Raw genomic sequence first — 22,340 nt, 5'->3', positions numbered from 1 at the left:
GTCCACATCAGACAACAATATCATCATTAAGTTTGCCGACGACACAGGGGTTAATCTCCCATAACAAGAAGGAGGTCATCCACCTGGAGAGCTGGTGCTGGGAGAATAACCTCCAGCTGAACGCCAGCAGAACTGAGGAGCTGATTGTGGACTACAAGAGGAAGCAGCAGAGTGACATCCATCCACTCTGCATCGGCGGGTCTGAGGTGGAAAGGGTGAACAGTTTCAAATACCTCGGTATGACCATCACACAGGACCTGTCCTGGTCACTGCAGGTGAACAGGACTGTTAAAAAGGCCAGGCAGCGCCTGTTCCACCTCAGATACCTAAGAGACTTCAGGCTCCCCCTCAAGTTGCTCAGGAACTTTTATAACAGCACCATTGAGAGCATCTTGAGTCGGAGCATCATCACATGGATGGGCAGCTGCAATAAACAGGACCTCTTGGCCCTGCGTCGGTTTCGCAGCCTGAGAACCAACACAGAGGATGAGGAAAAGCTTCTTTTTCTCCAGGCCATTCGTCAGCTCAACAGTGAGCATTAAACTGGACTATATCACTTTCACTTTCTGTCTGTTAATTATTATTTTGTACATTTTAGATACCTTATATATTTTATTTCATACACTGACACTAAACAGAGATATTTTTAAATTGTGGGTGATTTTTATGATTGGGCTCTTATATTATTCATATTTAATTGGAATTCTTATTTTATTGTCAGGACAAGAATATAATTGCACATCGTACTGTCTATGATTGTGTATGTGACTAATAAAACTATCTTGAATCTTGCATATTCTCCAGTGTTTCTTTATTTTTGGACCTAATAAATTGGCAATTAGTATAATTAGTTTGTTATTATTCATAGGAATGGATAGATGTACCCACTTACGATAATACTCAAGTACTATTACAAATATCCTGACAGCGAGTGGATTGGCAATGGCATATGTAATGAAAATAAAGTATATCAGCAAGACCTGTGTTCAAAATGACAAATAATTACACAGAATATGTCGGTGTTTGTGTCTTTACCCATCAGTGATGAGTTCACACACACATAGTGATGTCATCAGGATTAGGACTCTGTATTTCTGTTTCATAACCACGGTTAAAAAAAACTAAATCATCGTAGGTCATGCCTGTGACAGTTTAGTTAGTTAGTTTAGTTTAGTTTACACATCGGTAGCTAAACTGAACACGTTTTATCTCCTGGACCTGCTAAATGAAAACTACTTTAAATGTAATTTCAAATGGATTTCATTTAGAAAAATAATGATATGTCAAAAATCTGTAGAAGTTTAAGAGATGTTAAGAAACGTTTCCGTTAATGAATGATTAGTAACAACACATACAGGTGATAAAGTTAGTGACGTCATCAGATTCTCGACTCACCTGAGATATTTTCCTTTGTTCTGTCCTTTTTTAACCATTTAAGACGCGGAGGTTGTATGCGATCCAATATTTATATGTAAAAATGTATAAATAGATACACTAAATGTTTCATGTTGACCGGAAACGTCCATACGGACCTGCCATACCTCGTTTGAAAGCTTCGATGTTATTTTTTTTAAACAGCTCCGCGAATCTCTGTGAAGAATGAACGAGATAAAGATTGTAGCGTTTGTTTTACCTGAGTTAATAGTTAGCAGCGTCCGTGCAAATCTGTTTCACGGTAGTCAATAAATAAGACTTAGCCAAAGCAAAGACATAACATATAAAACTGGGCCTCGTTATGAGTCTTTAAACTCTAAAAACTAACATTAGCTCATTTTCATTTGAATGTTGATTTAAAAAAATTAAAAAGGAACAAAAATGGATTACTTCCCCTGTTTAGTTTCTAAGTTCTAAGTTTCCGAAAAAAGAAAGTATTTTGGTCTATTCAAAAGTACTATCGGAAGGTTTGACCAATCATGTTAACGCCCAGGAACAAAACAAACCAATCAGCATCTTTCTTAGATCGAAAGTGACGAATTTAGAGGACTTTTAACTCAATCAGCCAATCAGAAGAGAGCATCACTACGCAAGCGATATGTCAGGCAATAGACAGCAACTCAGCACAACGCCAAACACTGAGTTTGTTGCCAACAAAATGACCAATATGACCATATATGGATGTGGATCTATTATAAGTCTCTCATGTAATATGACAAAAATAAAACATTGTTCTCTTTTGTAATAAGTTGAAATAAGTACAATCTAATTACATAATAAGAACAAATATTTAGGTAAAAGCTTAAAATAACTTTTATAGTTATGTTTAACATTAATGGACACTTTTAAAATGTTTTATTTAAATTTATCCTAATTGTTTGACAAATTTTAGGAGACTGTTGAAATGCTCTGTGGCCATCTGCTGGTGACACTGTGCTCCACTTTCTGAAATATCTTAATGCCACTTCATTCAGTCAAATTAGAAATTTCAGCAAATATTGTTGACAAAATAAGATTGGTGTCCAGTTAATATCAGCCTGATATCTGGTATTATGACTGATTTACTGTATTTGAAACATGAAGTGAAAGGTTAAAAACAGCATTGCTTCTGTCTTTGTCTGCTGACTCTTCTAAAAAATCTCAGGAACAAAAGCAACACTTTAGTGTTTAATATTGCAGGAAACCTTATAGAGTTTACATCACAGTGATGCAACATGCATGTTTTAGTTTTAAATGGTTTTTAAATGTGACAAAAGACAAACTGGCTGGAGTTAAGCTGCAGACATGTGCATGGCTGTAATCAGCTCTAACAGGTTAAGATACAATCTAAAAAGGAAAACAAGATATGTTAGAGTAATATCATCAACATTAATCATCAACATTACTAACAAATAAAACAGAGAAAATTTCATTTAAATGTGCTCCCTCATCCACTTTTTTGACACATATATTTTTCAAAAATCAAAACAAAAAAAAATCCGAACCCACAAGCTCAAACTTCATAAATATTACGACTCCTTTACAGAAGAGACTGGTTAAATCAGTCCTGGATGGATTGAAATCACAAAGTCAGAACAGCTGTATAATTTAGTTCCTTACTCGGCTCTTATGGTCACGTTACTTTCTTCCAGGGGAGAATTGGCTGTCAGTGAGCTGCAACAACAACTAACTTATTTCAGTGGTATTTCAGTAAGGTGTGAGAAACATTTTCAGCGTTTTCAGCTCTATTGGTGTTGGGTTAGAATCAGGATGGAAGGCTGTCCATGATTAAATATTGATAATATTTGTGACTTTTGAGCATAAACGTCTCTCTAAACACAGGTGCTTTAGGAGGATTTGGTTACCTTTGGACTGAGGCAGGATATTTCCAGTCATTTTACTAAGCTAACTGAATGTTTGCAGTGGCTAAATGTATCGTATACAGATGTATGTACAAGCTTATGAGATACATTTCATTCTTGGTTTAAGTTTGCTCAGGTAGTTTTCTCTGGGCTGGACTGTGGACACCAAACGTGAGATCATGTTACTTGTGAAGAACATGCTCCATTTATGCTCCACTTGGCTGAGGTGCCACACAGGCTGGAGAGTGAAAATGCCATCAGTACCAGTTCTATGTGACATAAGAGCAGATTATGCTTCAAACAAACTAGTCCAACAGGCCTGGGTAAAGGTGGTCATAGCTGCATTGAGGAAAATTTCAAAGATGGATGATACTGAATAAATATTTTCTCATTAATAATAATACATCTGTGCCATCTCTACTTCGGGGAATTGATGGTTGCACTCAAAAGGAGGCGAGAGAAGTATAAATCCTGTTGACCATCTTACCTCAACACTGACTTTGAAAAAGTCAGGAGAAATAAAGAGACTGTTTGAAGTTATTGAAAGCAAGTATCGGTTATGTTTGACACTGAGAGAATCCCTCCTCGTGTGGCTACAGTCCTGCTGAGGTTCTGCCTGCTGTTCATTCTGACTGATCAGTAAAAAAAAAAAGATCAATCTGGTGTTTTATGACAGAACTCACTCACCAACAACAAGTTGAATGTGGAATATTCTTTTAGGCTGCAGATGTGGAAAATCACAGGTGTAGTTTCCACTGTCAGCCACCTTGGTGTTTCTGATCATTATGGAGGCGTTGCCGTTCCTCAGTTCTTCTTGAAAATGTGAGACTCGACCTTCGAACTGCTCATCTTGACCAGATCGACCATCATTGTAATGAAGGCCAGCATCATACATGAACACCTCCTTCCGAGGATCCTTCTTCCAGTCAAACAGCTTTAGTTCAAGGTTCTCCTTGGAGCTGAGGACGCAGGGTAAAACTACATTACTTCCTTCTTCTACGGTCACTTTGATGACCGCTGGACCTGGAAGATGTAAAATGTGATAATCAATACATTTACATGCTGAGTAATAACAGAGAAACAGACATATGGAAATGTGTTGCTATACAAGCCAGCTTCTGAAATCATGACATCACCTTAACTTACTTCTGATGCCATGTTTCCAACTATGCCAATGTTACTCTGCTGAAACATTAACCACCTTCATATCTGTTACAGGTGAACAATGTCTGTTGGTTTATTTAATTGATTAACAGGCTTCTGATCATATGCACTGGAATGTCATCTGAACATCTGACCATTGTTTAACATTAATAGACCCGTTTACATTTTTTAAATTAAATTTATCCTAATTGTTTGACTAATTTTAGGAGACTCTTGCAGTGACTCTGTGGCCGTCTGCTGGTGACACTCTGTGCTGCACTTTCTGAATTATCTTAATGCCACCTCATTCAATCAAATTAGAAATTTCAACACATCTCAGAACAACTGTCTCAGTCGATCTTATCACAGCTTTATAGTTTAGTTCCTTACTCGGCTCTTGTGGTCAAGTTACTTTCCTCCAGGGGAGAACTGGCTGTCAGTTAGCTGCAACAAAAACTAACTTATTTCATTAAGGTGTGAGAAACATGTTGCGTTTTCAGTTCTATTGGTGTTGGGTTAGAACCAGGATGGAAGGTTGTCCATGATTAAATATTGTTAATATTTGTGACTTATGAGTCATAAAAAAATAAAAAGATCCATAGTTCTTTTGATCTGATGTTTGTTTCCATGCAGTTGGTAAAAAGTATTTAATAGAGATATGGAAGCATCAGTTTGTGGTTTTACAAGGTGAAAAGCAGCATCCTGCTGATTCCAAAACAGAAAATTAGAGCTTTTCTCCATTTTTCTTTTCTGTGCCATAAACAAAACAAAAAGAAAGTAACATGGTAACTGCCAAGCTTCACAGGTCCTTTAGGTGGATTTGGTTACTTTTGGACTGAGGCAGGATATTTCCAGTCATTTTACTAAGCTAACTGAATGTTTGCAGTGGCTAAATGTATCGTATACAGATGTATGTACAAGCTTATGAGATACATTTCATTCTCGGTTTAAGTTTGCTCAGGTAGTTTTCTCTGTGCTGGACTGTGGACACCAAACGTGAGATCATGTTAACTTGTGAAGAACATGCTTCACTCATGCTCCACTTGGCTGAGGTGCCACACAGGCTGGAGAGTGAAAATGCTTTGATAAATTCAGTCGAAAGCAGCTAGAGATCAACAAAGTGGGAAGAGTAGAGATTAAGTGTGAATACCAAGATAAATTATGGATGAGATGATGGCAGAACAGGCCGAGGTGAGTGAAGGCAAAGCAGGCAAGCGGATGAAAAGGGTGGTTGACCGAGAACATTAGGAGGATCGATCAAAAATAATTCCATTTCTGATGACAGGCTTATATGGAAGCTCGCTTATATGGAGTAAAATAATAAACACACAGTGCTCACAAAGTGGATCCCATATGACAGAAAAATGGCTTCTAGCTGAAGTTATTCTGAAACCTGTCAGTGAGTCAGGACCTCACGAGATGTGTTATTCTGAGTGTTGCTGATTAGACTTAAACACATTTAGGACACTTTAACTAGTCTCTTCGGTAAATAAGCATGTTTAACCATTATAAGAAAGCACTCACCAACAGTTAGATGAATATGTTGTGTTGACAGAGAAGATGGAAAATAACAGTTGTAAATTCCACTGTCTGCCACTTTTGTCTTTTTGATAACTATGGAGGCATTACCAGACTTTAGCTGATCTGGAAAATGAAAGACTTCACTGGGAAAGCCATTATTGTAATGAGCACACTTGGAATATAAAAACACCTCCATCTTATCTTTCTTCCAGTCAAAAACTTTGTCTGTGAAATCTGTATTATCAAGCGAACATGGTAAAACAACCTTGTGATCTTCCTTGATAAGTTTTCATGACGATGCTCACACAGTCTCCATCACTATTTGTATTTGGTGGATAATCCCACTCTTCCTCCACTATTGTTATTAGAGGCAGGTTTCATCTGTAATGTGTCATTTGGTTTTCTTTCTGGCTGTAAAAGAAATTGCAACAACTACATGACTATGTTTCATGAAATTTGGTAGAGGTCAATAATATGTCAGCTAGGGGGGAGAAGAGGGAAATTGAACAAAGTCAAAATGAACGTTTGAATGTTTTCATCAAGATGAACAAAACGGAACAAAAACCTATAAACCAGTTATCCATAGAGTGTTCTAGAACAGCATGAATTTTGGCAAATATACGCAGAGTTGAAAGTAGATTTAAATTATTGCCGGTACTAATATCAAAATAAATCAAACGCACCGATCCCCATAGCAACTGCTGTGTTTCGGAAGTAGACGCGCATGCGCACTCAGGTACTGCTGCGCGAACTTTCCGGTCGTTAGCTTATGAGCAGTTTTTTTTCCCAGCTAATATGTATCGTTAAAATTGAACACAATAACACGAAACACAACTGCTAACTCTTCTACTGATTTTAATTGGGACATTTTGCACCGAACGTAAAGGCATTAAACGTGTGATACTCGTTTCAAAGGCCAGGAGCAGCAGAGGAGACCGAGGGGAGGGGGAGAGAAGCAGGGCAAGAGCCTCGAGGAAGAGAGGGAGATGCCCGGCCAAGGCTCCGTCCAGCATGGACTAAGTTTAAAACACAGCACGGACAGTTCAGAAACAATTCCGATTGAGTTAAAATAACTGTTTAAACTAAAGTAGTTTTCAAGACTGCATATTGCTAGTAGAACCGTGACTGGTTCTGAATGAGGGCTTTCAGAATCTTTAGTGGAACGCAGTTCCGGCTTACTTTCACCCCTGCATGCACCACAGATTTTTACATTTGTGTGTTTAAGAGGAACTGAATATGGAAACTTGGGCTACTTCAAATTACAGTTCTACATATGCAACATAACCTAAAAAAAGAAGAGAACAAGCTTAAATAAGAGAAAGTGCTTTTTATTTCCATGAATAATTTACTAGCCATCTTTTACAATCCACTTTAAAGGGAGAAACTTGTGTTGATCACATAAAACCATAAAAGGAAGCACCTCCAGATTCAGTCAGTTAAAACTCTCCCACCATAAGACCCAGTGAACAAGCCTGAGCTCTATGCATCAGTTAATATTTACTGAATATTGTCTTCTCATCACATTATCACAGTGAGATCTCATAAACTGGAATACAGCTTTATGTTTAATTCCTCTTTACATTATAGAGTAAATAAAATTCTCAAAACAATGACTCAGAGATAATGATGTCACTATGTCCCCCTCCAGTCATGGTACTGCAGTACTGAAACCTCTTCAGGGTGAGCTTCTCTCCTCACACTAAAATGGGGGCGGGATGCAGTTTAACAGCCCATACAGGAACTTCCAAATATGGAAAAGGTGAAACCTCAACCAGCTGAAGATAATGTGACTGCTGGTATTGTTGAGTATCATTTACACCTGAGACAGCCAGGACAGGTGACGTCACTTTAAAACTCCACTGCAAACAGAGAGATGATAGCCTGCTAAAAGCAAGAGGTGCAGAGAAGAGCAAGCGCACTTTACATTTATGAAAGTTTATCTATCAGAACATTTGATTTTAAATGTTTATTTTAAGACACTGACTTAATTTGACAGAAAATGTCCAACCAAAATGTTTACTATTCTTAAAAAACTACCTTCCAAGACGACATGCTTCACATAAATACTACAATATATTGTAGTATGTTTTTGGTGAAAATACTAAAAATAATTCCTAAGATAAATGTGAACATACCAAACAAGGTACCTTGAAATTTGCAACGGTGAAAATACTGTATCTAGGGGCTCATTAGGGGCGAAAAAAAACCCTCCAGAAAATGCTCGTTTGAGCAGATTCTCGGAAATAGATGTGAACTTCCTGCAGATAACGCCCATTCACTCACAAATGCTGTGTTGTGCCTACTGATATTGTACAAATATCTCAATGAATTTTTTGAACGATATCATGTTTTATGTGGAGGATGCTGCATGTCTGTACAGATTAAAGTGTTTGGGTCTATTTTCAAAGGGCTAAAGGCTGCTGTGAGAGGTGCAGAGGTTTCCGTTTTCTCCTCACTTATCTCAAGTGTTAAAAGTAAAGACTCCTAAGTGTTCACAGACTGTTCATTTAAAAAAATATCTGAATTTGCAAAGATAATCTAAAAATTACATAAATACTACAATATACTGAGAGAAGGCAGCAGTTTGATTGATATTTTCGAGGGATTTCTGTTCATTTAACGGTTGTTTTCTGTGAAAAAAATAAAAATAATTCCTAAGATAAATGTGAACATACCAAACACGGTACTGCGAGGTTTGCTGCTGTGAAAATACTGTACCTAGAGCTCATTAGGGGCGAAAACCCTCCAAAAATGAATAACTAACAGGAAATAAATACTGCGCAGAAGGTGCAGCAGATTCTCGGAAATAGATGTGAGCTTCCTGCAGACAGCGCCCATCTGCTCACAAATGCGGTGTTGTACGTACTGGCTCTATAAAAATATCTCCATAATATATTAAGCATATGATTGGGAACAGAAAGATTAATTCTTTGAACGATATTTTATGTGGAGGATGCTGCATGTCTGTGCAGATTAAAGTGTTCACGTTCATTTCAAACGGCTGAAGGCTGCTGTGAGAGGTGCAGCAGCTTCCATTATCTCCCCGCTTCTCTCGAGTTTTAAAACTCAAACTGTTAATTTAAACATATCTGCATTTGCAAAGACTATCTAAAATTTAAATAATTATTTTTCTTACCAGTTTCATCACCAAGTGTCCTTGCAGACCACGCCAGGACGAAGAGGCACACGAGCGATAGAAGCTTCATGACTGCCGAAATGACCAGAGAACAGACTCAGTCTATAACTTTCGTTTTCAGCTTCTGCAAAAGCTGTACTTCCGGCACAAAGTCCTTTATGGACATGACACCCCCGCTTCCCCGGTATGGTTTGCAATGTGTCAAAGAAGATGTGGCAGATTTAAAAAGAAAACTATCTACAGCTGATGAACAGTATCTGGATGTGATGTCCTTGACAAAGAGGAAAAACTCCAACAAAGATCTGACACAGGACCTGAGAGATGAATCTGGACCTTCAGTTGATCCATCTACTGTTGGCCCAAGCCTCAGTAGAAATGGTCTCCATAAGAAGAAGAAGAAGATTTTTTTTACTTTTAACAGCACTTTGTATCAAAACATATCACACAATTTACTTGATAATAAAAGGATCAGTCAATTAGTTTAGAAAAGGTGCAAATTGCAGTTCTTTGCCAGCCACCTGGCATAAAATCCCCTCATGAGCCCAGTGATGTGCAAATTCACTTATGTTGCCGGTGACTCTGTGGAAGCAAAACTCCAGCCTCAGTCTGGCTTTATCGTTGTACCTCCACAGAGTCACAGCATCCAGGGTCGATCCTCCCTGCAGTCTGTCTCTGCGGGTCAGATAAATGGACAGTTTAGCCTCTCCTACAAGAAAATTTAAGAGTTGACACTTTTGTTTTTTAGTCTTTTCGTATCTGACACCACAGATAAAACCAGGGACAGTAAAAGTAGCACCAAATAGGTTAAAAACGCGAGTTAAAACGATAAAAAACTGCTAACCTATTGCACTCGGTAAAAACATGAAAAATGTTTTCGGGCAAACCACAGAAAGGGCACTCGTTTAAAACACTGAGTAAAAACAGATAAATAAGCATTTGTGGCTATGGCACCATGTAAAATCCTCCACTGGAGATCTCCAGTTCTCTTTTTTAAGGGAGGTTTATAAAGAGTTCTCCACTGTGGGCTCAGTCCACTCATCCTTTCTGTCCACACGCTCTCAGCTCTATTGCACTATTGTTTTGTCTTGTGGATGTTCTTCACACTGTTCATATATAACATCCTTTTATCAGCCTTGTGCAGGCTTAGTTTGTCACCTGGACAAACCTCCACAGTAACGGACCGCTGAGCTCTGTGAATGTGGGTTCCAGGTTTATCTCCGGGTACGGGTCTGTGGCGTCGGGTTCGGCCTCTCCTCTGCCGTACCTGAGGAGAAGGTCTCTCTCTTTCTCTGTCAGCCTCTTCCTCCATAACTCCAGGCTCCTCTCTATCAGGCGGACGGAGAGCACCCCCAGAGTTGAGCCCAGAGCCTGGCTGCCAGTCAGTGCAGGTCCTGCTGCATCTACCAGTTGCTCCAGACAGACGACCTTTGACCTGCACAGCGCCCCCGCCAGCCCAGGCAAGGTGCTGCAACATACATCCAGCCTGGCACCACATATTAGAGGCTCCTTTAACAACCAGTACAGAGAGTCACGCTTCCCGCTCACTTCATGCTTAAACACGCCCATGATTTAAAAGCACTCTGATAAAAAGGAGGCAACCCACTTACTTTCAGAGAATTAAAATCAGTTAAAAACAGAGCAGCATCCAGCCCCAGGTTGTTGACACGCCTGAGTATGCAGCTGGCCACGTCCCGCCACACCTGATCCTCAGGTCCAGTCAGATATCTCTGAATGAACTGGAGCCTGAAGGTGGCTGTCCTGCTAGCCAGGTGGACCAGGCCCCGGCCCCCCTCATCTATGGATAAAAACAACACACACTGCGGTACCCAATGAAACTTATCCCAAAAGAAATTAACCATCTTTGCCTGGATCTTCGCAACGAGGCCTGATGGAGGGTCCAGGCAGGTCAACCTGTGCCATAATAAAGAGGCTACCAGGTTATTCAGGACCAGCACCCTCCCTCTAAAGGACATTTTTGAGTGGAGCCATCTCCACTTAGCCAGTTTGCTTTCTACTATTGTACTGATATTGTACCAGTTTTTCTTCATGAAGTCGTTGTTTCCAAGATAAATACCAAGGTATTTTAAACCTTCTTTTTTCCATGTTAGGCTTTGAGGGAGAACAGGGAGGCCTTCACGCCACTTGCCAACAGCCAGGGCCTCGCTCTTCTTCCAGTTCACCCTTGCCGGCGACACGACAGAGAATTTTTGCACGATAAAAACAACAACATCATCTGCATCATCATAAGCAGATAAAACAACACGGCTGTTAAAACCAGGTAAAAACAGGCCTCGAACAGATGATCCTATCTTCTGTAGGAGGGGTTCCAGGGAGAGTGCATAGAGCATCCCAGACAGTGTACAGCCCTGCTGGATGCCTCTATGCACTCTAAAAGGAGCACACAAGCCACCATTAAACTTTAGCACACTCTCATTGTCACTGTACAACACTTTGATCTTGGCTATAAGAGCTGCGCTGAACCCAAACCTCTCCATGACCTTCCAGAGGATGCTGTGTTCAACGTGGTCAAAAGCCTTTTCTTGATCTGATGAGATCAATCCAGTGTTTATGCCTAATGAACTGGAGACCTCCAAAACATCCCGAATGAGGTAGATATTATCTACCATAGACCTGCCGGGTACACAGTACGTCTGGTCCCGGTGGAGATTCTGCTCCATGGCTCCTCTCAGCCTGTTGGCTAAGACCTTAGACAATATTTTATAGTCTGTAGAGAGGAGAGAGACAGAACGCCAGTTTTTTTATGTCCTGCAGGCAGCCGGTTTTTGGCAAGAGGGTGACTACAGCTCTCCGGCATGACAGTGGCAGTGACCCAGACACCAGGCTGTCCTCAAAGACATCCAGGATGTCTTGGGCCAACATGTCCCAGAAAGCCTTGTAGAACTCTACAGTGAGGCCGTCGATGCCTGGAGCCCTTCGCCCCTGCATACCCTGCAGCGCAGCGTGCAGCTCCTGTGGAGTCAGTGGCTTGTCAAGCTGTGAGTTGACCTCCTCAGACAGCTGAGGAAGTCCACCACAGACTTCCTCCATCAGCTCTTCGTCTTCCTTGTGTTCACTTCTGAACAGCGAGGTAAAGAACTCGACAGCTCTTTTACTAATGAGACCCGGCTCTGTCAGCTCCTGTCCTGTCTCGGAGAGCAGAGAGTGGATCTGTCTCTTCTGCCCTCGTCTCTTCTCCAATGCAAAGAAGTAGCTCAATGGAACATCCATCTCCTTGATGTCTTGGACCCGGGACCGGACCAGTGCACCCTGTACTTTAGTGTCCAGCAGGTCGGCCAAAGCAGTCTTTTTTGACTTGAGGATTTCAAAATATCCTCGATCTCCTGTGGACTCGCTCTCACACTCGAGATCCACAATATCAGTCTCCAGATCTTTGATAGATCTGTGAATGTCACGTATGACATCGAGCGTGTGCTGTTGACATAAAAGTTTAATCTGAACCTTTCCATGGTCCCACCACTGCCTCAGACTGACAAATTCACTAAAATCATCACTAAAATCAGTCTAAAATCATTCCAGTAAAATCTTAAAACCTCTCTGAAAGATTTATCAACAGTTAAAACAGAGTTAAAATGCCAGTATGCGCTTTTGGGTAAAATATTCCTAATAAAAGCGCTACATAAAACCAGAGAGTGATCAGTAAAACCAACCGGTAAAATCTTACACATCCTGACGACACTGACTCTGTGTTTAAAAGCATAAAAGCGATCAAGTCTGGCCGAGGAGATTCTGTTTTCGCTAACGTGGGACCATGTGTACTGTCTGCAGCCTGTGTGCATCCTTCTCCACACGTCCACCAGGCCATGGGAGGAGACCAGCTGAACTCAAGGCATGCTGGGATGCTGGATGAGGCTCTGCGTGGTTGCGGTCTAAAATGTCATTATCGGTACAGTTAAAATCCCCGCCCATGAATAAAACATCCTCCGAGCTGCAGCTGTTTAAAACATCATTCAAGTTCTCAAGGAAGCATTTCCTCTCTGTACCGTTGTTAGGGGCATAAATATTGATAAAAACCACGTTAAAACGCTCAAAATGGGCTTTGACTACAAGGCACCTCCCCTCCACAACGTGCTGAACCTCCACAGAGGTTGGAGCAAATCCTCGGGAGAATAGGAAGCCCACTCCTCCACTGAGGTTGGTGTGATGACTTAAAATTAGCTCCCCTTCCCATTCTCTGCTCCAATCTGCTTAATTTCCATCATCACTGTGTGTTTCTTGTAAAAAAAGAACATCAATGTGCTTCATCCTCGCTGTGTCATACACCAGTGCCCTTTTCCTCTCTTCCCTGGCACCATTGACGTTCAGGCTTCCTATTTTAAAAGTATCCATGATGACGATGACAGAGATGTTAAAATACACAGTGAACACAAACAGTCAATTAAATAGAAATAAAATCTGTGGTTTGTTTATCATTAAAGACCGAGTTGTTTCCTGACTTTCATCATTTGCTTTCTGAGTCTGTATATTTCTTGGTCACTCAGGTCTGATTCAGCTCTTTGCTTTATTGTGGTTCTGGCGGAATTATAAAAACCCTGCAGGTCAGGGAAGTGCTGTTCTAGTATGAGACCCTTCATGCCTTTGGTCCTCTGTAAGAACACCTTCAGCATGGCAGGAGGATACACCTGAGCAGCAGCCTGCTGGGTGTGAGACAGCACGCTGCAGCTGTCAGACACACACCCCTCGCTGTCGCTGCTGTCAGACAGACAGACAGAGGCAGGTCTGCTCTCTGCAGCACCCGGTGTGCCTGCCAGCCGTCTAGCCTTACCGCTGGCCATCACAATCACCACATTTTTTCTTTTGGTGCGCTTTTTTTGAGGAGCAGAACTCCCTCCAGCCTCACAGGCCTCCATTTCCTCAGCCTCAGCTTCTGCACCCCCCTCGCACAACTCATTTGCTTTTTTTTCTATTTCACGTGTCTCCATTTCTTTCTCTGTTTCACACTGGTCGCCTGCGACCTCGGACTCTTCACACAGTTCTCCTGTTACATTACCTGCCTCACCCAACACACCTACATCCTCACCTGCCTCACCCAACACACCTACATCCTCACCTGCCTCACCCAACACACCTACATCCTCACCTGCCTCTTCCAGATATTTAGATATGAATATTATTTAGTTTTAAACGAAACGCAAACTATGTGATCCAATTATCTTTATTTTCTACTTAGTAATATGGCATTTCAGAAATGAAATGTTTACAGTTTTACTTTGAAGGGTAAATTTACAATCAGGAAGTTCAATTTTGCAACAAGTTGGCAGTCGTCCAGATGGCCAGACTTAGCAGCACTAACACAGTAAAGCAGTCATGGCTTTGTGTGTCTGCAGTGCTGCTGTCTAATGATACAGTTCATCCCACCTCATGCAGACCATTAAGAGCACACTCCATCCATGCTGCAGACCTGCATTCATCATAGGAAGGTCGAATATATGGAAGCAAATTGTAACCATAATTCAAATTAAAATGCATTTGCAGAAATGCTTTTTCATTTTAAGAATGTGGCTGCATTATTTGACTCATAAATTAAATAAGTAATCAATCATCCTATTTGCATTTTCATTTTCTTCTTCAACAGTGCTCAATCTTTCACCTAATTAAAATGAAAAAGAAATAGACATTTGAGATTTAATTTTCAAAATATGCCCCAGCAAATAGATACCAAAATTCGATTTGAAATGTCAAATTTGAAAATTAAAATGCAATTGCAGAAATGCTTTTTCATTTTAAGAATGTGGCTGCATTATTGGCTGCATAAATAAAATTAGTAATCAATCATTCCATTTGCATTTGCATTTTCTTCTTCAAGACTGCACATTGTTGCTTTTTCGTTTTCATGGTTTGCCCGCAAAGTCCTGCCCATGATTCGAAAACGAAAAAACAAACTGAGCGGCGCAGCATAGTGACGTCAGCTCTTCTTCAGCTCCCTGCTGACCGAGCTACCCATCGTTCGGTAGGGGGCGGTGTGCACATCTGCATTGCATTACATTGCAAATGTGCCGGGAAATTCATTGAATTGCCGGGTCTTTAGAGGACGCATCACAGATCATGGTGCTCCCTCAAATTGTGCAAACACTGTTAGAATTAGCTGAGCAGGTAGAATCTAATAATATATCTGGGTCTGATGCCCGTGGCCGAGTAGAACAAGTCAGAGAGCTTGGCTGCATACTCTGCCGTCACAGATTTATACATTAATGAGGTTGCCATAGTAAACCTCAGTTCAGTCCTGGAATGGTTGGATGCTGTGGAGCCTCAAAGGCGGAGCTGTTTGGCGTAGGCCACCAGACAATCCGTCGGAGGATGCAAAGCAACGGATTGATGTAGCAGACTCCTTATTACTATTATTTGTAAAGGGACCGTGTTCACAACTAAACTTAATTGTTGCCATTTGATGCTTTGTGCCAAAGTTATAACCTGATCATTGTTGATGTGACTGTCACTAAAAATAACTTCTATAACGTAGATCAGCGGCACTCCCTTCTATGTCCCAACCGGGATGACTCACCCTCAATCCCCCAGACATTAAGAAACCGAGTGGGCGGTTACGTCCGCTCTTCATTCATGGAACGGGGGTTTACGTCCACTGCTATGTCAGACCTCACCCGGCAGGAAAGAATTCTGTTTTCTGATTGTGTGAGACCCATGCCCATATTAATGTGACGCCATATTCTTAAAATGAAAAAGCATTTCTGCAAATGCATTTTAATTTGAATTATGGTCACGATTCGTTTCCATACAAAGACACTCAATCTGTTGCTATTGAAAATACATATTTCTTCTGTCAGTTGAAGAAATGTTCAGATTTATTATTTCTAGCTGCCTTCATCTCATCAGCTGCATGCTAGCTGTATGGAGAAGAGAAAGGAGCCATGTTTTGTAGCACTGACATCTCCTGATTTAACTTCCGTGTGAAAGTGGCACAGAGGGGTGGTTAAACAGCAACGAAGAAACCAGAAAAGCAAGCTCTGCCAGACTTTATCACAGAACTTAACCGGTCTCTGTGCGTTGTCCTGTCAAATGAGACATTTTGGAAGCACAGATTCAAATCTGAAATGTTTGATTTTCAGATAAATATTCTACCTCTAAAAGAATGTTTTTATTTATGAGCTGAAGACAGATGAGAGGAGATATAGAAACATCAGGACGGCTTGTACAGTAGCTGATTTAAAGCAACCTTTTTTTCTCCCAGATTGCCACATTGAAATAATTAAAAAACAATATCAGAGAATATGATTTTTCACTTAAATGGAGATTTATTAACAAAGTGTTCGGTGCACAGGATAAATGTAGATGTTATAAATATGCTAACAAGCCAGATATACATTGTATTTTTGAGAGTTGAACAAGTCCACAGCTTTTTTCTCATTAACACTGCTGTGTAGATCTATAACCAGTGACAAACACAAACAATGTGGTAGCTACACTCAGAACAAACAATAGTTCTCCAGAGCAAATAAAAAAGAAAATAAAAGTTTTTTTCACTTTGGAAAAATTCAATTCAGTCCATCCATCATTTTCTATACCCACTTAATCTGTTGGTTGGGTTGCAGGGGGGCTGGAGCCTATCCCAGCAGTCATCGGGCAAGAGGTGGGGTGCATCCTGGACAGGTCGCCAGTCCATCACAGGGCCACACAGAGACAAACAACCACACACACTCACTCACAAGGACAATTTTAGAGACAACAACTAGCCAAACATGCATGTTTTTGGATGGTGGGAGGAAGCCAGAGTACCCAGAGAGAACCCACCCATATATGGGGAGAACATGCAAACTCCACACAGAAAAGCCTAAGCTGGGAGTTGAACCTGGAACCCTCTCACTCTGAGATAACAGTGCTAACCACAACTCCAACATGCAGCCCTCAGTTCTTTTCTCAAATTTTTTAATAGCTCCAAATCACAGCAGAGGTCATCTCAAGGCACTTCAAAGTTACAGTCCAATTCAAACCAAATATAAACCAACTAATTGTAATACAATAGCACCTTCTTACACTTACACACTGTTTTTTTAAAAGACAGAGAATCCGACTGAATATCTTCTTGTTCTGGCAAACTCATAAGAGAGGGATGGGACTGCTGTCATAAGGGCAAATTTATTAATAGAGCACAATTAGGAGAAATAGTAAAAAAAAGGTGATTGAAAGTGCTCTACATAGAACAAAAAAGCATTAACAAAATTTACAGTTAAAAACAGAGAGAGGTACATCACAGTGGAAGTTATAATTAAAGGTCTTCAATGAAATTAAATCAGTTAATTAAATGCAGAGGTGAAAAGGAAATATTAATGTTTATTTAAAAAAACAAGAGCTGATGCAGACCTGCAGTGATCTGGGGATTAGTTCCACATACATGTTGTATAGGAACTGAAAGGAGCTTATTTATGTTTAGTTCTAACTCTGGAGACAGAAAAGAAATCTGTTCCTGAAGATTCATAACATACAGCAGGTCTGACATGTCCTTTGGTCCCAAACTATTTAGAACTTTATAAACCAACAGGAAGCCAGCGTAGAGACCTCAGGACTGAAGTAATATGATCCACTTTTCTGGTCCGATTGAGGACACGAGGAGCAGCATTGTGATCCGGCTGCAGCTGCCTGATCGAAGAAAATAAATCATCTCAGCTTTTTGTGGCTTTTCCTAATATTTCAGAGACAGTTCTGTCACAGATGTAAGTGTGTAATGAAGTAAATGCTAAATACAGCATTGAAGGAAGCAGATATGCATTTTATCTGGAGACGCTATAAAAACAACTAAAGTCAAGAATAACATTTTACTCGGGGAGAATGTCTGCAGAAACACTTCCTTTGGCCACTAAAAGATGTATACCTTTAATTACAAATGCCTGAAGCACATTAAAGTACTAAAAATAATGAAGAAAATAGGGATAAGATCCCAGGATGCCACTTTGTGTAAAGGTTTCATAGGAAATAATGACAACCCCCTTATCAAGATTCATGGAATTGATCTACTCCAATAACATATCAGGTCAGTACCTTGGACACACTTTCAGGTAATCCTTTCATAGAAATATCAGCAACAGCACCAGGAAATGGTTCCACTGGCTGACTACTTTCAATTTCTTTCAACCTCAGATGTGTTGAATTTTACGGGCCCTCCTGCTCTAGTTGTGACTTTCTTTAAGAGTTGGCTTATGTGGAGCTTAACTTCTGAGGTGAGCACTTCTGGAGGACTGAGTGCAGACGCTGGGGTTAAGTTAGCAGCTGAAACATGATTGACAGTAACTCTTAAAAAGTCCTGTTGTTAAACAGGAAATGACAGCAAGAAATCTATCCCTTAACCTTTTCTGCTGAATCATTAGGAAACCCTTTTGATTAATGAGTTACAACTTCACAGTGAAAGAGTAGAACGGTGTTCTGGTAAACACTGCAGATAACAAAGAGGACACTGAGCATTTCCCAGCAGCTGCTAAAAACAAGTAGGACAAGAAAATCTGAAAGGCAGTCATTCCAAGGTGTGGGCGTATTTACTTTATTTTAGACAATCTGGATGGAGCGTGATGTCAGTCTCAGTCTGATCTGTTTTAAGTGGACAGACTACGGTGCAGCAGAGCTGCAGAAGCTTCTGTTATCTCCTCACTTCTCTCAAGGGTTAAAACTCAAGACTCCTACGTGTTCACAGACTGTTCATTTAAACATATCTGCATTTGCAAAGAGAATCTAAAATCTTTATCTTTTTTTAAAACCGGTTTAATCACAAAGATCCTAATCTCCTTTTATTTTGACATTTCTGTCCTCACCTCTATCATTTCCTTTAGCTCACTTCTTTTTTATTTTGTCCTTCTCACCAACTGCTTCTTGTTTTCACCTTTTATCACTCCCTCATTACCCTGTTCACTCATTATTAAAAGACTGCACCCCCTTCACTCCTCCTTTTCCCACCTTTGCATGGGGCAGCAGTGCTGGTAAGAGCTTCTTTATTCATTCACTCATTAGTTTTGTCCATATTTCACATGGAATCTTATTTCTTTACTATTGACATTTAAACCGAGCTTCATTTATAACATAAAATTCTGAGTTTATTTACTTTATTTTTGCTTTCTTTCAGATTCAATCACTCATGTGCGTTTGTATTTGTTCTACCTTTCTTCCAGTATCGAATTTATTATTGAAATCCTTATTTGATAAATAAACCTGTTTGAACATACAGTTCTTCGACTCCTGTCTGCAAGCTTTCTTACCGATGCCCCATGATGATAGTAAACATTTCATTCTTACCAGCCTTGCCGTCCCATGCAAAGGTGAGGAAAGGAAGAGTGAAGGAGAGGCAGCTTCATGACCACAACAGTCTTACTTCTCACATTACAACAGACCCACCAACCCAACCAAAAACCTTTGTTTTATTGTTTTATCCTCATCAAAACTGGCCTGAGCTCCTAAACTGGCTGAAATAATCTTTGTGAACCATCTTTGTCTACAGCTCTGCTGGTTCAGACATAAAAGATGCAAACATAAAACATACTTCAGCAGCAAACTTCAATCATTTAAAGGTTGTTTGGAGTCTTGATCAGAAGGTTGCATTGAATTAGAGGAGAGGCTTGTTGGTCCTTGTTGGTCTGCAGGAAGGACAAAATCATATTAAAAACGCGTTATAACAGATTTTATCCTTTAAAAACGAACAAATGTTGCAAATAAACAACTGTCAGGACTCTGAACATGGGATACATGCTGCTGACATGTTCATACATTATTCAAACTTACCTTTATTACAGTTTAGTTTGATAACACCCTTGGATACAAGGACAAGCAGAACAACAGCAACAACAAGAAGAAAACCAAAAATGACAGCAGTAACAGCCCATCCAGTGGGGAACTCTGAAAGTGATGATAAAAAGTTTGTTACACTCAGAATGTAACTGAATGGGATTCACAGCAGATTCAACATCAAACAAACAGAGCAACAATATCTGTGAATGCTTTCAAAAGTCAAACATTATGTGGAGATTAAACCATCCAGACTGTGACTTTAGGAATGTATCTAACATCCAGTTACCTCAGAGTTGACCTGACTGCCATGTTTTAGTCTCCTTCATCTTTCTGAGACTTGTTGTTCATCAGTATGCAGCATGTTTGATTCTTCTCTACTTTCAGCTTTGACACATGACTTTAACTTTACTCCTGCTGAGATCTGAAAGCATGTGACAGTCTGTCTATAACCGAGGCTTTCTGCAGCCTGAGCTGAGGCTACGACTCTGTCTTACATGTCATGAGAGAATCTTTGATGATCATCATTAGAAATCTGTTAAATAAACCTTTTACTTGCTTAAAAATCTTTATGTCTCTCTGTGCTGACAGGAGCACCAAGTAACAGCAGCTTGTGATTGGACCTGAAATACAGCTGTTAAAGTGTTATAACCTTTGCAGCTCATGTTGGAAACTAACTAAGAACCAACTACGTATTCTACATGAGTACAACTTTCAGATGATACTTTAGATTTCCAGGTTCTGTTGCTACTTCATATTTAGAGAGAAATATTGTGCTTCCAACTCCACTGTATTTATCAGACAGATATGGGATCAAAATACTGTTTAATACTTATTAAAATGATAAAAAGGTACAGATTTCACTGACAACACAGTATTTTCACTGTGTAGTACTACACAGTGCCTCTCTCTCTCCACTGACTGCTGCCTGACAATGTTCAGCTTGTTAGAAAACTTATATAGTTATACTATGAGAAAAGCTGCAACAATAAGAGTTTCTGTGATGGGGGGGCTCCTCCTGTCTTTTGGTCCTCATAATACTATGTAGCAAGCAAAAGTGTTTTGACTGTCTGAACTCATCTTCCCATAACATTAAATGGCTGGTAATGTCTTTTCCCATAACATTGTGTGGCCAGCAAGCATAAACAATATAAATAGCAATAGTACCATTTTGTTGGCAGACAACTCTGAGCCAGCTTCCTGACAGGTTGTGCGGACTCGTCTCTTTCTTGCAAGAAATAAATGTTTTGTGTTAATCGTATCCAGCGACTCTGAGCCTAATTTTGAGAGAATTTTTCTGACATCCTTCGAGTCTATGTGAAGACTATCAGGTGGTAGCCTTTTAGCTGGTACTGTAAAGCAGTCAGGAAAGGTGAAGGTCCATAGTCTGTGTGAAGACTATCAGGTGGTAGCCTTTTAGCTGGTACTGTAAAGCAGTCAGGAAAGGTGAAGGTCCATAGTCTGTGTGAAGACTATCAGGTGGTAGCCTTTTAGCTGGTACTGTAAAGCAGTCAGGAAAGGTGAAGGTCCATAGTCTGTGTGAAGACTATCAGGTGGTAGCCTTTTAGCTGGTACTGTAAAGCAGTCAGGAAAGGTGAAGGTCCATAGTCTGTGTGAAGACTATCAAGTGGTAGCCTTTTAGCTGGTACTATAAAGCTGTCAGGAAAGGTGAAGGTCCATAGTCTGTGTGAAGACTATCAGGTGGTAGCCTTTTAGCTGGTACTGTAAAGCAGTCAAGAAAGGTGAAGGTCCATAGTCTGTGTGAAGACTATCAGGTGGTAGCCTTTTAGCTGGTACTGTAAAGCAGTCAGGAAAGGTGAAGGTCCATAGTCTGTGTGAAGACTATCAGGTGGTAGCCTTTTAGCTGGTACTGTAAAGCAGTCAGGAAAGGTGAAGGTCCATAGTCTGTGTGAAGACTATCAGGTGGTAGCCTTTTAGCTGGTACTGTAAAGCAGTCAGGAAAGGTGAAGGTCCATAGTCTGTGTGAAGACTATCAGGTGGTAGCCTTTTAGCTGGTACTGTAAAGCAGTCAGGAAAGGTGAAGGTCCATAGTCTATGTGAAGACTATCAGGTGGTAGCCTTTTAGCTGGTACTGTAAAGCAGTCAGGAAAGGTGAAGGTCCATAGTCTGTGTGAAGACTATCAGGTGGTAGCCTTTTAGCTGGTACTGTAAAGCAGTCAGGAAAGGTGAAGGTCCATAGTCTGTGTGAAGACTATCAGGTGGTAGCCTTTTAGCTGGTACTGTAAAGCAGTCAGGAAAGGTGAAGGTCCATAGTCTGTGTGAAGACTATCAGGTGGTAGCCTTTTAGCTGGTACTGTAAAGCAGTCAGGAAAGGTGAAGGTCCATAGTCTGTGTGAAGACTATCAAGTGGTAGCCTTTTAGCTGGTACTATAAAGCTGTCAGGAAAGGTGAAGGTCCATAGTCTGTGTGAAGACTATCAGGTGGTAGCCTTTTAGCTGGTACTGTAAAGCAGTCAAGAAAGGTGAAGGTCCATAGTCTGTGTGAAGACTATCAGGTGGTAGCCTTTT

General features: G+C 40.5%; 1 protein-coding gene across 2 annotated transcripts in view; it reads right to left on the bottom strand.

Moving 5' to 3' along the window:
* LOC140302998 (programmed cell death 1 ligand 1-like) overlaps positions 1–22,340 on the bottom strand; it is a 100,101-nt gene that overhangs the window by 5,705 nt on the left and 72,056 nt on the right. The window contains exons 5-6 of one of the 2 annotated variants that reach the window (XM_072381554.1): positions 19,810–19,923; positions 16,204–19,664 (exon numbers count right to left, since the gene is read on the bottom strand). In XM_072381554.1, the coding sequence (XP_072237655.1) occupies positions 19,585–19,664; positions 19,810–19,923 (194 nt within the window). In that variant the 3' untranslated portion in view covers positions 16,204–19,584. Of the gene's footprint in view, positions 1–3,962; positions 4,299–16,203; positions 19,665–19,809; positions 19,924–22,340 lie in introns of those variants that run through there. The other variant, XM_072381553.1, reaches the window with a different exon arrangement.

The sequence above is a fragment of the Leuresthes tenuis genome, unplaced genomic scaffold (genome assembly GCF_036924035.1).
Source record: "Leuresthes tenuis unplaced genomic scaffold, fLeuTen1.0.hap1 SCAF_3, whole genome shotgun sequence".
In the NCBI taxonomy this organism is placed as follows: domain Eukaryota; kingdom Metazoa; phylum Chordata; class Actinopteri; order Atheriniformes; family Atherinopsidae; genus Leuresthes; species Leuresthes tenuis.
The sequence above is the reverse complement of the archived record's forward strand: the minus strand, read 5'-3'. Positions and strand labels throughout refer to the sequence as shown.